This window comes from Lytechinus variegatus, chromosome 1, assembly GCF_018143015.1.
Source record: "Lytechinus variegatus isolate NC3 chromosome 1, Lvar_3.0, whole genome shotgun sequence".
Lineage (NCBI taxonomy): Eukaryota > Metazoa > Echinodermata > Echinoidea > Temnopleuroida > Toxopneustidae > Lytechinus > Lytechinus variegatus.
In genome coordinates this window covers 88,033,535-88,050,459 of record NC_054740.1, presented here as the reverse complement: position 1 = coordinate 88,050,459, position 16,925 = coordinate 88,033,535, and the positions used below count along the sequence as shown (strand labels likewise).

Below are 16,925 nucleotides of genomic sequence, written 5' to 3'. Positions count from 1 at the left end.
CGTATTGATCAATAAGATTGCGCGTTGCATATCATGTACGCGTCGACATTTAAGTGCGACCTAAGTCATACTTAAATCTTTGTGAAACACCCCTCAGTAGTAACTGATTGTCATGGATCTCTGTTTTAGATAACATTGTTGAAAAATGTGGATCACCTAATTAGAGAAATAAAACTTTAATGAATAGAAAATCAGTATGAATGGAAGTAAAAACTATCTTTTATAAAAAATATAATGTTTATAGCCACTTATTTTAGCATATTTTTTTTTAAATTGAATTCAATAGTACACCTTTATTATAGATAGTTTATGGTGTATCTAATTCTGATGCAATTGCTTAGCAAAACAGGCTATTTTTAAATATCATGTACATGTAATTGTCATTTGAAAAAATATAGAGTATAATTGTTGTGTAACAAAAAAGCTTTTCAGTAATTTTACTCTTGATATTGAGATGTAAAACTAACGCATTTTTAAAGAATGAAAGTATTGATGTGATCAAGATTAATTGACCTTTAAGGAGTTGATTGAGAGAGGGAAAGAGGGAGGGGAAATGGGGGAGGGAAGAAGATTGAGACAGATTGGGAGAGAAGAAGAGAGCGGGAGAACAAGAAGAATAGAGAGAGAGGGAGAGAGATAGCTAGAGGGGTTGAGAGAAATGATGGATCTTCATGTGTTTCAATCATGCAATATGTTGTATACAAAAACACAAAAGCATTGTGGTTTTTACCACAGAGGCTGTCATTACAAAAAGGTGGAAACCATTTTCCTACATGTAATTTGAAATTGGATCTCAGTGTACCCTAAAGTGCTTTATTTTTTCCCATCTTTGATTATGCCTCTAATTTTTAATTTCTTGATATGGGGTAAATTGAAAAGTATACCCTTTATTTTGACTTTGGGAAAATTTGATAAAATTTTTATTGTTTATGTTCATTGTCTAGCAAAGAAAAACACCCAGGCCTAATTTTTTTGTACGAGTATGTTCACCATGTATTGGCAGTGGACCCCCCCCCCCCCCCCCCTTTTTTTTTTCATAATGTAAGCCTATTTCAAGTGGTGAGATTGATACAATGATGGTGGGGAACTGGTGCAAAAGAGGGGGAGGGGCAATATATGGCTTAATGGAAGTGTTGAAAAGAACATCGATGAATAAAATTTGTAGAACCTGAGGTACAAGTACTCAACAAAGTAGACTGTAGGCCTACCCAATGGGAGAACCAATATCCATGCATGTGGACAATAAAGGAAATAGAATTGATTTGAATTGAAAAGGAAGATTGGGAATTGTCCCAATATGAACGAATGAAGGAACAATTAAGATAAACAATATCTTGTGAACAAAAAATAAGTTATTGATTTTAAGGTTTGAACAAATTGGAAATGGGGGGGGGGGGGTGTATAAATGAAACAAAGTCGACTCTCATCCTCATCAGCATGGAGAAACTCCACTGCATGTGATTGAAATGTGTACGTGCATAAACGACCATGCGCAATGCTCTTATCAATAGTCGTATTCTGCGCATATGTTTATCGTATCGGCCTTCACCTTCAGCTGGTCACTGAATGACTGATATAAGAAAGCCATTTCAGTCAAAATACAGCCGAATTGTACTATATACATAAAACCAACCGTTTTAGATCGTGTATGAGCTGTTGCTTGTACCTCAAGAACTTTATTCTTTCCAGCAAGTAAGTGTAATCGAAGAGACAACATGAGTGATCCAAGCTCGCCGACGAAGCGGGCACGGCAAGACCCTCTCCCCGACTCTAGCCCGGTGGATGAAGTCGGCGAATTGACATCGCCCAGCAGACAAATGCTTGCACAACCAAGCCCTTCACACTTGCAAAGACGCCAAACATTGTCATATGATACGGTAGATACGGTAGGCCAGTTTGCATCAAGAGGAGAGGGCTTTAACATGGTGGGAGAAGGAAAATGTATTGCAGTATTCACAAGTGGAGGTGATTCACAAGGTAAATAAAAAAACTAAAAAGAAAGTACATGTAGACGGGCCTAGGCCTAATAACACGAGCAGTAGAGGCGCTGGTCAGAAAATTGGGATCGTCCCAGTTTACAGGGACTGTCTCAGTTTATAAGGATTTCTTCACACAAGAAATCTAAGAAAATTCATTCACCTGTCAAGTGCCGACACCAATCAAGTGTGCTAGTCAATGTAAACATATCAGGTTTCATAACAAGATTATTGGAAGACGGTAAGTCATGAAAAATAGACGGTGAACTGGGGGGAATTGAGGTCACTGAATCTATTTTTAGCACTCTAAAGTAAATATCCGTAATTGCTGTCTTTGTCCCATAGGGGGAAGTGAAAAAAAAACGTCCCCTTAATTGCCTTAAACAAGGACAGTCTTAATTTATCAAGATATGATTGATTTGTCTTGGTTTATGAGGATATCCTTGTTTTCTGGGACAATCCCAATTTTTGGACCAGCGCCTCTACTGACGAGGGGGGGGGGTGCCACTTACATTGACAAGTGGACCAAAAAAAACATGTAAAAAGGATGTATTTTTCAAAATAGGGTATGTTACGTATGTATCGTGTTGTGATAAGGGTGTCAAAAACCTTTACAAATAATGAAAAACGGGTATCTATTTCGTTAGCCTAGAATGCTACGTGTTTAGGGTCATATTTTATAAAGTCACGTTTTATAAAGGATGTACTTCTTGCCCCAACAACGTGTGTCTAACTTAGAGTCTGAGGTGAGGGAGGTGGGCCGTATTCTAAATCCAAAGATGTAGGTAAAGGTAAAACCGACTTCCGTGACATCGCTGTACATGTACCTGTTTAGGGGTTCAATTCAGGGAATACTTGCCAAGGGTATCGTTTTGTTTCAAATACTTGTTAAGGGTAGGGTTTCATACACCAATACTTGTTAAGGGATGCATTTTCAGAATATGGAAAATACTTGTTTAGGGTGCTTTTCGAGACCCTATGATCGCGCACGATATCCACTTGTCGATGGAAGTGAAGTTGATTGAAGTTGAATTTCGAAATAAATCCTAAAAGTAATGATCTCGAAATTCTTATCCTGGCCTTTCTCCTCTCATGCTCCTCGATCCTCCAAGTCCAAGACATGTCTATTCATCTTTAAAGGGATGCTCCGGGCTGAAGATATTTATATCTCAATTTAAATAGAGTAAAATGCACAGAGCAAAATGCTGAAAATATGATCAAAATCGAATAACAAATAAAGTTATTGAATTTAATTGAAGTCAAAGATTTGCATTATTCTGGTGTAACAGTTCTAGGCATGTCTGCATGAATATTCATTAGGTGGGCAGATGAAATCATATCCCCACTTGTTCTTTTGTATTTTATTAAATGATATGAAATTGGGTTTATTCAAAAAACTTTTTACCAAGAACTAAAACAATTGGATTAACAATTGATTAAGTGCATTAGTTATTTCTTGCTGCAAATTATTTCAACCCTATAGAGACACATCATTTATACATTCATGCAAAAATGAAACAATAATGATTTCATGTAATGACATAAGAAAAAAAGAAGGTGGGTATGACATCGGATGTGACATCGGCACACCTAATGAATATTCATGAGGACATGCCTGTTTTACTGGAATAATGCAAATCTTTGAAATTCAGTCACTTTGTTAGTTGTTGTTATCCAATTTTTATGATATTTTCAGCATTTTGCTCTGAATTTTAATCTATTTAAATATAAATATCTTCAGACTGGAGTGTCCCTTTAATGCTGTTTAGTGAATATTGTTCCCTTTTTTTCTGTACTAAGTCCTATGTCTCCCTTTTTTGTTATAGACCAAAATATTTTGTTCCTATATCTCTAATTCTCAAAGTTTCGGTTTTGTTGTTTCACGATTTCCTCTCTACATAAACCATATTCTGGTGGTTTTTGCCCTTTATGCCTTAAATCTTATTCAGGCATGAGATTTCTCGGCGGATTTCCGCGGATTTTGAAATTCTAAAAAAAAAAAAAAATGAAAAAAGCAAAAAAAAAAAAAAGTGTGCAGTGTGAGTACCGTACTTGTGCGTTGTCTATGCAGCTGGTAACTCAGGGAGCCCAGGGGCTTACCGTGTATTTGACCATACTCACGGGACAAGCGTGATTTATGGTCTAAATATTTCTCCAAATGAATTGTGAAAATAGAAATTATGCGCTTACCACGATTATATGGATGAAGGTCTAACGAGTGGCAGTTTCCTGACATCTGGGCACAAACTGGAACCTCAAAAAAGCAAAAGTTCTCTCCTACCCCAGTCTCGATCGGCCATTTTGTTACGATTCATAACAAAAATGGCTAATCGAGACGGGGGTAGAAGGAGAGAACTTTTCCCACACCCTCCCCCAGGGGGGCCGTGAAGTTCCTCTTTTTTTTTCAAATTTCTCTGTCTCATGCCTGCTTATTGCACTTTGTGACCATGTTGATCTAGATTAGATCTAAATATCTTTGAATACTTTGTCCTTGACTGACCCTTTGTCAAATATGTCTTATCATTTATGATCCAGTAGTTTGTTTTAATTTCAAAGGGGGCCTTAATTGCACAAGCTCTGCTTTAGTTAACAAGACTCCCTGTCCTTCATTGTGTAATACTCAGTTACTTTTTGTTTCACATTATCATACTATGGTAACTTACTACTGTATGCTATCATTTTTTTTTTGTCTTTTTAACATTTGAAAGACAAACAGATGATCTTGAACATGAGGCTATACTGTATAAATATTTTTTTACAAATCGAGCCTGAAGTCTACCATCTCCAAGCATGAAGTAGTGGTTATCAGTGGGCAGGCCCACTCAATCATTGAACAATAACCTTGTTCTCTATTATTAATCCCTGTGCGGGGGAAGTAAGGTTGGCAGTGATTGGCTTATTTTTACTTTTTCTTGGGGACAAAATGCTTGATTTTTTTACTCTGTCAGTTTCCATTACAACTATTCATCATATAACTTGGCTCTTAAAGGGGAAGTTCACCCTGAAGAAAACTTTGTTGTGAAAATAGCAGAAAAAATAGTAAAAAATATTGGTGAAGGTTTGAGGAAAATCCGTTAAAGAGTAAGAAAGTTATTAGAGTTCAAAATTTTGGATTTGTGACGTCGTAAACGAGCAGCTGCCCCATGTGTTATGTAATATAAAATGTATGAATTTCAAATTTTGTATGGTTCCTGATGACTTAATTTTGTTTTCTTTTCATGATCGGGTATGAAATGATTTGTCTATTGATATACAAAAGTTACAGTGAAAACTATTTTCAATTTTCTGAGAAAATGACATTTCATTGATATTTTACCATTTGCTATGTAGGAATGCTGCTCGCATACATGTATGACGTCACAAATCAAATACTTGAAATTCTAATAACTTTTTAATTACTTGATGAATTTTTCTCAAACCTTCGGCAATATTTTTTATTATTTTTCTGCTATTTTTAGAATAAACTTTTTGTCAGGGTGAACTTCCCCTTTAAGTAAATTGAATTCTTTTAAATATTTTTTCTTTAGTAATTCAAAAAAGAGATTGAAAAATTGTTATTTTCTTACACAAGAATATGCCAGAAACTCAAATTTTTGAGCACTCTAGTGAATACTAAAATGATCCACGGGTAAATGAAAATAATACCCCTTTCATAAACCCAATTACTATGAATTAGGCGGCTAATAGCAGCATAATTTGGTCATAAAATTGGAGGAGGACAAGAGTTATCCGCATTACTCTGATGCTGCTATTATCCACATAATAGCAGCATCGGGACAAGATTTTGAGTTTATGAACGCATTTCCAAATAATGCGGATAATTGCCATGGTGCGGTCACAAGGTCACCCTTTTCCAACACAACCGCATCGGAGGGGGCGTGTCCAGTTGTCATGGCGATTATCCGCCTTTTTCAGGACGGGCGCTCATAAAAATAATGCGGCTTATTTTCGGAGTTTATGAACGCAATTTTTATTGAATTATCCGCATTACTCTTAGGCGGCTAATCGGAGGATAGGTTTATGAAAAGGGTATAAATTGCAACTGTATGGAAATTAGTATTTTGGTTACAAAAGGGGTATTTTAATGATTTTTGTCTCACCTGCATATTAAGTGAGACTATAGACGACGTTTTTCCTACGGCGGCGACGTCATCATCAAATCTTAATCGGAGGTTAACTTTTTAAAATGACAGCATAACTTAGAAGTATATGGACCTAGTTCATGTCACATGACCAAGGACAAAGGCCATTTAGGATCAATGAACTTAGACCATGTTGGGGAATCAACATCAAAATCTTACAACCTAAGGTTAAGTTTTTGAAATTTCATCATAACTTTGAAAGTACATTGTACATAAACCTACATGTAGTTTATGAAACTTGACCATAAGGGTAATCAAGTATTACTGAACATTCTGCATGAGTTTCAGGTCACATGACCAAGGTCAAAGGTCATTTCAGGTCAATGAACTTTGGCCAAGTTGGGGGTATTTGTTGAATTACCATCATAACTGTAAATGTATTGGTCTAGTTCATAAAACTTGGACATGAAAATAATCAAGTATCACAGAACATCCTGTGCGAGTTTCAGTTCACATGACCAAGGTCAGAGGTCAATGAACTTTGGCCATAATGAGGGTATCTGTTGAATTACCATCATAACTTTGAAAGTTTATGGATCTGATTCATAAAACTTGGACATGAAAGTAATCAAGTATCTCTGAACATCCTGTGCGAGTTTCAGGTCACATGACTAAGGACAAAGTTCAATGAACTTTGGCTATGTTGGGGGTATTTGTTAATTACATTTACATACATACCATCATAAATCTGTATCACATGACCAAGATCAAAGGTAATTTAGGGTCAATGAACTTTGACCAAGTTGGGGGTATTTGTTGAATTACCATCATAACTTTGAAAGTTGATGGATCTGATTCATAAAACTTCGACATAAGAATAATCACGTCTCACTGAACATCCTGTGCATGTCTTAGGTCACATTACTAAGGTCAAAGGTCTATGAACTTTAGCCATATCGGGGGGGTATTGTTGAATGATAATCATAACTCCGAAAGTGTATGGATCTAGTAAAACTTGGACATAAGAGTAATCTTGTATAAGGGTCATTCCATCTGGATTCACCCAGTGGTTGCACCCGACCGTCTCAGAATTCATTGTAATTCGGTACACATAAAATTCCCAATGGCCCAAGCACAAAACAAAAAAATTAGTCCAATCGGACCGTTGGTTCTCGCGCTACGGCCCGCCCTTTTCTCCTTGTTTGACAAAAATGGGCATGACCTTCAACTTTCAATGGCCATTGTGTTGTAACGTGTTGACCAATTTTCACGAAACTGGTACCATTTAATAGGAAATTCAGAGAGGAATCCAAAACATGCATCAAATAGTGTATTCACTGTATTGGAGTGATTTATGAGGTAATGACCTATGACCTTTACTTTGACCTTGAGTTTGACCCTCGGACAATTAATTTTTGAAATTGATTTTCGTGTATGTTAATCATTTGTATGATATTGACAAAATATGTTAAAACCAAGGATGATATTTTAATTCTTCACTCTTCCAAAGATACCATGAAATTTCACTCTAGTCCCGCATTCTGATATTCATATTAGTAAAGTGTAAACCAGTTACATGATTTCTTCCAATCTTAAGTTACAGTATGTAAACACATGAAAAGAAATTAAGCTCATCAGTTCACAGATGAAACATTTATGCTCATGAATAGGTATCTGTAAACTTAGGCATTTTGATGTTCAGCAATATATATTTATTCTTGTTAGTAAAGTGTTTACTTTTATCATGAAATTGTTGAGTATATGCCTATTTAAGGCTCCCATCAAAGTAAACACTTTACTAACAAGAATATATTGCTGAACATCAAAATGCCTTTAGAAACAGTAACATGCCCATTTTTGTCGAAACAAGGAGAAAAGGGCGGGCCGTAGTGCGAGAACCAACGGACAAATCAGACTTTTTTTTGTTCTGTGCGTGGGCCATGGTGAATTTTATGTGTACCAATTTACAACAAATTCCGAGAGGGTCAGCTGCAAAATTGCACATTCATTTGGTGAATTGGCATGGAATGACCCATTACTGAACATCTCATGTGAGTTTCAGGATGCATGAACACAGTCAAAGGTCATTTTAGGTCAATGAACTTTGGCTATTTAGAGGTAATTACTAGATTGTTGTCATAACTTTCAAAGTTTATAGATATAGTTTATAAAATATGGATATGGGGGTAATCAAGTATAACTACTGACAAGTCTTGGGTCGCATGATCAAGGTCAAATGTCATTTATTGTCAATGAACATAGATACTATTTTATCATTATGTGAATCATGTTTTTTGTGAATAATTATGTTATAGTAGTTTTCAAAGTCCGCACTGCTGCTATATTGAATTGCATGATGCAGGTGAGACTGCCAGAGGCACTCCATTTGTTTTTTTTTTATTGTTTTGTTTTGTATCTACATGTACGTGTAGATTCCCCACAGGCAGGGTGGTTGCAGTGAACAAGTGGGTAGGCCAAGCCCCTACATATAATTTTGCAATTTACATGTACATGTAGTACTGATATGTAGTCTGTGTGTAAGCTTTGTATTGAATTTGCTAGTTGTTTGCTTATAATAGTAGAATAATTTACTGAATTGCCACTTTTGGTAGACTGTAATGTTTAGAAATGGTAACAAACTACTACATGTAGGCCAATTCCTTGGTAAGCATAATTTATGCTTACCAAGGATAGCCACCTCATTTAGGAATTAGCCTGTTATGATGTTATAATTTATTATTATTTGTTAACTTACTTACTGCCCACTATGCCACCATTAGCATGTAGGGCAGCAAGGAGAATCCTCCACTTATGTCGGTCCCGGGCCAAGATCTGTATAGTTCTCCATTTTTTGTCTCACCTGCATAGCAGAGTGAGACTTATAGGCGCCGCTTTTCCGACGGCGGCAGCGTCAACATCAAATCTTAACCTAAGGTTAAGTTTTTGAAATGACATCATAACTTAGAAAGTATATGGACCTAGTTCATGAAACTTGGCCATAAGGTTAATCAAGTATTACTGAACATCTTGCATGAGTTTCATGTCACATGACCAAGGTCAAAGGTCATTTAGGGTCAATGAACTTTGGCCGATTTGGGGGTACATGTATCTGTTGAATTACCATCATAACTTTAAAAGTTTTTGGATCTGATTCATGAAACTTGGACATAATAGTAATCAAGTATCACTGAATATCCTGTGTGAATTTCAGGTCACATGATCAGGGTCAAAGGTCATTTAGGGTCAATGAACTTTGGCCGAATTGGGGGTATTTGTTGAATTACCTTCATAACTTTGAAAGTATGTTGGTCTAGTTCATAAAACTTGGACATAAGAGTAATCAAGTATCAGTGAACATCATGTGTGCATTTTAGGTCACATGACCAAGGTCAAAGGTCAATGAACTTTTGCTGAATCGGGGGTATCTGTTGAATTACCATCATAACTTTGCAAGTTTATTGATCTGACTTGAAACTCGGACATACATGTAAGAGTAATCAAGTATCACTGAATATCCTGTGCAAGTTTCAGGTCACATGATCAAGGTCAAATGTCATGTGAGGTCAATGAACTTTGGCCACATTGGGGGTATTTGTTGAATTACCATCCTATTTCTGTAAGTGTATTGGTCTAGTTCATAAAACGTGGAAATAAGAGTAACAAAGTATCACTGAACATCTTGTGCGAGTTATAGTAGTTTTTAAAGTCAGCACTGCTGCTATGTTGAATTACATGATGCAGGTGAGACGGCCAGAGGCATTCCACTTGCTTTGTTTTGAATAATGTGCCTTAAGTGTTTTTGTTCTCCCTCTACTGTTCTGCGCCATGTGATCTTGGGCCACCCCCTCTTTCTTCTCCCTTCAGGGGTCCAGTGGACAGCTACACGGGTGATTATTTGTTAAGGCTTATTCATACACAGCTGATACTCATACAGTGGGAAGAAGAAGTCAAGTTTGTATTTTTCTGTGTAAAAAAAAAGTTAAGTTTATACCTACTTGATCTGTCACTGGCTTCATTTAAGTATCATTCATCTACAGTGTAATGTGACTAAGGAAGCTGTCCTCATGTTCCAGTCATCCATTGACCTTTCTAATGGGAATGGTGTCAATTCTTGGCTGGGAAGAGCTAGTCTTAATTTCACAGACCCTTTTTGTGTATCTGAACTTTTTTTGAATACTTTATTTGTCAGTTTGATCATCAATGTAGTATTAATTTCACTCATGGAATGAACATTGTCTTTTTATATGATTTCATAAAGTACATTTAGACTAATTTCTTATTGTGTAGGCTAATTACTGTCTTTATTTTATTAGGTATGAATGCAGCTGTGAGATCAGTTGTACGAATGGGAATCTATGTAGGCTTCAAAGTTTATGCAATACATGAGGTGAGTTTGTAGTTTGGATTAGACAACATCCTTTCTTTGGGTCATTCCATCTGGATTCACCCAGTGGTTGCACCCGACCGTCTCAGAATTTGTTGTAATTTGGTACACATAAAATTCACCATGGCCCACGCACAAAACAAAAAAATAAGTCCAGTTGTTCCGTCGGTTTTGACAAAAAAGGGCGTGACCTTCAACTTTCAATGGCCACTGCGTCGTAACGTGTTGACCAACTTTCAAGAAACTGATACCATTTATGAGGCAATTCAGAGAGGAATCCAAAACATGCATCAAATAATGTATTGGAGCGATTTATCAGGTTTTGACCTTAACTTTGACGGTAAAAAAATTTTTGTCCGGGGGTCAAACTCAAGGTCAAAGTTTGACCTTGAGTTTGACCCCCGGACAAATAATTTTTTTAACTTGATTTTCCTGTATGTTAAATATTTGTATGATATTGACAAAATATGTTAAAACCAATGATGAAATTTTATTTCTTCACCTTTAAAAACTCTTCCAAAGATACCATGAAATTTCACTCTAGTCCCACATACTAATATTCATGTTAGTAAAGTGCTTACCAGTTACATGATGTCTTCAAATCTTAAGTTACAGTATGCGAACACATGAAAAGAAATTAAGGTCATCAGTTCACAAATGAAACATTAAACATTTATGCTCATGAATAGGTACATGTATCTGTTCAGGCATTTTGATGTTCAGCAATATATATCATATATATATAATCTTGTTAGTAAAGCGTTTACCTTTATCATCAAATTGATGAGTATATGCCTATTTAAGGCTCCCATTGAAAGTTGAAGGTCACTGCCATTTTTTTCAAAACAAGGAGAAAAGGGCGGGCCGTAGCGCAAGAACCGACTGACCAATTGGACTTATTTTTTTGTGTGTTGTGCGTAGGCCATGGTGAATTTTATGTGTACCAATTTACAACGAATTCCGAGAGGGTCGGGTGCAAAATTGCACATTCATTGGGTAAATTGGCATGGAATGACCCCTTTCTTTGGTTAGGGGTATTGATGCTTGGCTGAAAATAAAATAGAGACAGATGGGTCTAGGATTTAACAATAGTTAGTGGCCAAAGAAAATTTATCAAATTAAAGCAACAAGAAATTGTTCTCATTATTGTAGCCAACAGAATTCTGAATACACTTGAAAAGGGTCTTTCCTTCAAAGTAAGGATATGATGGGAAACTTCTCATCTCAGATGATAATAGTGTACAAATGAGGGGTACAATGAGGGGTACATTTTCTCTGTGCCCTTCTCTTTCCCTCTCCTCCCTACCCATTCATCTCTTTATTCATCAGTTCTCTGTATCTTTCTTTTTCCTATTATCCAGGGTTACCAAGGAATGTGTGATGGAGGTGATCACATCAAGGAGCTTTCATGGTCAGATGTTTCTAACATCATCCAGCTGGTAAGATAATCAACATCATATTCAATCAATAATAAACAGACGCTTCTTATATCATAGCTTTGCTTCTATGATATCTTCATGATAGCTTTTCAGTGTTAGCATATGATAAATATTTTAGAGATTTTATTTAGATTCCTGGGTCATAGCAAAGTGGTATGCCCTTTAAATGAAGGTAATGGAAACTGTCAACCCCCCCCCCAGCTTTCTCTCCTTTTTCAGTTTGTCTGAACGGCAGCTTTTACATTTTATATTAAGCCATTTTAAAACTAAAGAACAATTTTTTCATGCTACAATGACATTTAGGTTCATGTAATACTTCTATGGGTACACTGTGATTTTAACAAATCGTTTAAACAATGTGATTTTAGCTGTTAAGGCTTTCACAGAAATTTGGAATAAAGTTAATTGCCTGGTCTACATGTGACTGCGTTGACAAAATATTTTTATGATATAATTCAAGTTTTCAAAAGCTTGTGTGTCCATTGTCCCTGTTATCCTGACTGTTTCAGGGTGGTACCGTGATTGGAAGCGCTCGCTGCAAGGATTTCCGTGAGAGAGAGGGAAGAAAGAGAGCTGCTATGAACCTCATCAAGAAAGGTATCAATAATCTAGTAGTGATTGGAGGAGATGGAAGCTTGACTGGTGCTAACATCTTCAGACAAGAATGGGGAAATTTTGTGGCAGAACTTTCAAAAGAAGGTATCACTTTCTCATCATTCCCTAGTTAAATTTATAAGAATAACTTGAAGTGTAGATGTTTTTTACAAGATCAGACCTGTTTACTAAACTGTTTGTGAAGTTTCAAGCCTTCTGTTTAAGTGAAAAAAATTGTGTAGCAATGTGAAAGCTTATTAGACTTTTGAGTAATTATATTGTTCCATGTATAGCTTTTTCTGTAATTATATTTTATGAAACGAACATTAATGAAATTGAATAGCTTAGGAAATGGGTCTATGAACAGGACAAAAAATGCATTTTTTGTAAAGAAGATGAATATTCAGAGAACTTCAGTGTTTTTTGTGGAGGTAGAGAACCCAAAGATAGCAGCTTTCAAATTAATCTTCCAACGATAAATGGTAGCTGACAATCAAAATATAGGAATGTATTTAGAATAAGAGCTACAACTCCATATTGCAAAATGTTTTGATTATGCAAAAATTGCTCTTCATTCAATTCTTTTCTCTTTTCCTTTTTTTCCTCACTGAAGGCAAGATTACTACTGAAGAGGCTAAAGCATGTGAATACCTCAATATTGTAGGAATGGTGAGTAAGCCATCATAATCGGAGACCAGTACAGTCCGACCTCTCTTATCCGGCCTCCCCTTAACCGGATCTCTCTATTATCCGGACGCACACTTGCCGAGATTTTTTTTTTATTTATTTAATCTAGTACCGGTACGTGAGGAAATGAATGAGATTTCAATCTAAACTCAATCCTATACGTAAACTCACTTTGATTATTTCCCAACATGGTCACCCTACACCAAACATATTTTTTCATGAAAATATCTCACCCAAATCACCAAAAGAACTTTAGGAATGATAATTTCCAGCAAATCAGGGTGCAGCGCAAACATTTCATCACGTTTCTCTTTTTGCTTCGCGGGAAAAACAACACATGTCTTGCTAGCTAACTTTAGGCCTCAATACGGACAGCGCCATCTATCATGATTGAGCCTACAGTCAGTATAACAATGGCTGACATTGCGAAACTGCGATACCCGCCGCGATGATCTAATTTTAAAACTTGGTTTCATCGAGTCATTCTCTTTCTTTCGAGGAATGCTCGATGTATACCTCAGTCGATCATTTTAGCAGGTAAATTATCCAAGAGTTTTGGCAATCGAACGATTTCACTGCCTATAATTTGCACTGACTCTGCAGTGAATATTGTCTGTACGTACCCCCACTACAGCCAATAGTGTAGCTACCGCCAGTGGCCTGGGAGGCAGCCGGCAGCGCTGCTGCGTGTATTTAATATTGGGTCTCCCAGATCCGGATAAATCCCTTATCCGGATTGGTGCTGGTCCCAACGTGTCCGGATAAGAGCTGGGACTGTACTATGAAGACTTACAACTATTAGAAATTTTCCATTTATTGTATAAGGCCCTTAAAGAAATTGTTATGTTTCCCTCATAAGCCCAAAATAAGATGGTTTGGTTGGTTGGTTTTCTTTTCTTTAGTTTTTGACTCATCTTCATAACAGAGCAAGACTAAATGCGACGCTTTTTTGACGGCAGCAGTGTCAACATCAAATCTCAACCTAGGGTCAATGAATATAGTATTATATCGTTACATGTATATAATAATTTTTGTGAAAACTTTTTTTTAGTAGTTTTCAAAGTCAGCACTGCTTCTATATTGAATTGCGTAATGCAGGTGAGACTGCCAGAGGCGTTCCACTTGTTTAATTTTGATACCTTTGCTGCGTCGCTGTGCAAAGAAACTTATGCCGGGTTTGGTTTATTTATGCCGTCAAACGTCAAAATGCATATTAAAGGGGTTTTTTTTTCAAGCCAATGAATACAATTTGAGCAAATTTTTCACCCAAATCTTACGTTCTCTTATAAAAGCATTGCATTTTCATATTTTTGGTGTGGAAAAAAAAACTACAATGTTTTTCTACATTTTATAGTCGGTCGGATGAGGGCAACACAAAAATTATTTTTGAGATTAAGTTCCATGGAAACCTTGATTCGGTTTGGCCTCTGGGCCCTGTCATAATGGCAAAGTTACAATGGTGGTACATGTAACTCTCAATTTTTGAAACAGACTCAAGATGTGATGGCTGATTTTCTATTTCTTTCTTGTACTTACCAATATATTTTTTCCGTCACACATCTTGTAAGATGTATTGAATGTATAATTTCTGTTTTGTTATTAATCCACCTCTCCTATTTATTTTATTGGAGTGTGTACCCTTATGTAATTTCATAAGTCTTTTAGATATTATGAGTTTTTATTACATGATGCAATATATATCTCAATCCAGGTCATGGAAATGTAAAAGCTACAGTTTTCTATTTTACCCTTCATGCATTCCTTGTTTCATTTTCATTCTCTGTCTGCCGTGTCTATACTTTTCTCTTTCTTTCTTTCTCTTCTCTCCCCCTCTGCCTCTCCCTCCCTATTCACATGTGTGTATATCTATCTCTTTGTATTTATAGGTTGGTTCTATTGACAATGATTTCTGTGGTACTGACATGACCATAGGTACAGACACAGCATTGCACCGCATTCTAGAGGCAGTAGATGCTATCAGTACTACAGCATCAAGGTATATCTGGATCAACATTTTCATTATATACCCTCTATTTGGACATTTCCTTGGTACTTCTACCTGATGAATAAAAGATTGCAGAATACTTATGTGGGAAGGGAGTATGTATTTTGTGTTGTTTTGCCTGTGTATAGATTTGATTAAAATGAAGATATATTCAGGTCAGATTTTAATCAATTGATGATACTGACCTTAACCACTATAGCCCATTAACTTGTTATAACACAGTCATTACATATTAATGATATCATGATTCTCATTGAAAAATATGACAATAGTTACAGTTCATTCTCTTTGTCTTTCTCTTTTCAAAGCAGAAATGGTACACTAGAAACAGAACAACAAAAAGTTAATGTGTAAATACTAATCTTGAAATGACTCCTCTCTGTAGAACTTAAAATTGCATTTCTGTTGCTCTTTATGAATTTTGAAATAATAATGATGTATTTATTTTGATTGTTTAATTTCTTTGTTTTTATTTGATCACTCAGCCATCAGCGTTGTTTTGTACTGGAGGTTATGGGTCGTCACTGTGGTTACCTAGCCTTGGTTGCAGGCTTAGCGTCGGCTGCTGATTGGATCTTCATTCCTGAGATGCCACCAGATGCAGGATGGGAAGATAAGATCTGTAACAAACTTACTCAGGTTGGTGATATTCAGCAGATTGAGTGATTAGGAGGTGTTTTACAAAGACTTAGTCATGCTTAGGTGGCAGCACGTGTATGATTTATAATGCCTTATCACATTGATCGATACATGGTAACTTGCGTCCCTTAATAACTATCTGACCATTGCAGTGATGCATTATGTACCACATGCAACATGGAATATTTGTGCAGTTTTTAGTCAGATATAATCCTGTGTGAAAAATCCCCTGCCTTATAAAAAATAACACTGCAGCGTTTGCCTAAAGTTCCATGGTCCTGTGTTTCATTATGGGGTTTGGGGATCTTAGCAGTAAGTTAACACCAGAAATACTACGATATGCTTATAAAGACCAAAGACGTAAAAAGATGGGAGTAGCTGCTACCCTGTTTGGTGTTCAACATTTAAGGGATAGAGCTCCATTGGTCTGGTGCGGCACAGTGGACGCAAAATTAATTTTCAGGATATATCTTCTCTCAGATTATCATATTGAACAGTAGAATAAGGATTTTCATTTTTCTTTTTTGTTTCATTTATGTAGGAAGCTGAAAAAGAAACGGCATGCCTTACTCCTTGCCCAAGATTGTACAAATATATTGTTTAACATAGTTCTGGTGATGTATTTTATGTTACTCATTTACTAATGCAGACTAGAGAGTTCCGTAAACGTCTAAACATTATCATCGTAGCTGAAGGTGCTCTTACCCAAGATGGAGATCCGATCACAGCCAATATCATTAAGGATGTAAGCTACTCTTATTAGTCTTTATTCATGAGCTAGGTATTTGATTGTGGTAGAAGTAATAGTATATGTGCAAAATTGAATTACAATTGATTTTGGAATGGAAGCATTTTTATGAATTACTTTGTCAGAATTGTGGCTAGAGCATTAGATGATATATTGTTCATGTATTTTCCACATGTAGAATATTGTGTACTCTAAATTCTTTTTTTAATCACATTTGAAATGTTTTTTTTTTTTCAAATACTTTTTTTTACTATTTGAAAAAAAGGCAAACTGAACCAGAGTGGGCTCAGAAGGATAAAATATAAATCAAATATAAATGTTAACTGATGAAACTTGTGATTGATAATGTGTTACAATTACTTCATGGTTAT

General features: G+C 36.1%; 1 protein-coding gene across 3 annotated transcripts in view; it reads left to right on the top strand.

Moving 5' to 3' along the window:
- The first annotated feature begins 1,616 nt into the window (after window positions 1-1,616).
- Window positions 1,617-16,925, top strand: part of LOC121426977 (ATP-dependent 6-phosphofructokinase, muscle type-like) — a 37,607-nt gene continuing 22,298 nt past the window's right edge. For all 3 annotated transcript variants that reach the window (XM_041623385.1, XM_041623384.1, XM_041623386.1), the window contains exons 1-8: window positions 1,617-1,977; window positions 10,372-10,445; window positions 11,804-11,881; window positions 12,391-12,580; window positions 13,089-13,144; window positions 15,049-15,158; window positions 15,653-15,806; window positions 16,456-16,551. In XM_041623385.1, the coding sequence (XP_041479319.1) occupies window positions 1,716-1,977; window positions 10,372-10,445; window positions 11,804-11,881; window positions 12,391-12,580; window positions 13,089-13,144; window positions 15,049-15,158; window positions 15,653-15,806; window positions 16,456-16,551 (1,020 nt within the window). In that variant the 5' untranslated portion in view covers window positions 1,617-1,715. The remainder of the gene's footprint in view (window positions 1,978-10,371; window positions 10,446-11,803; window positions 11,882-12,390; window positions 12,581-13,088; window positions 13,145-15,048; window positions 15,159-15,652; window positions 15,807-16,455; window positions 16,552-16,925) is intronic.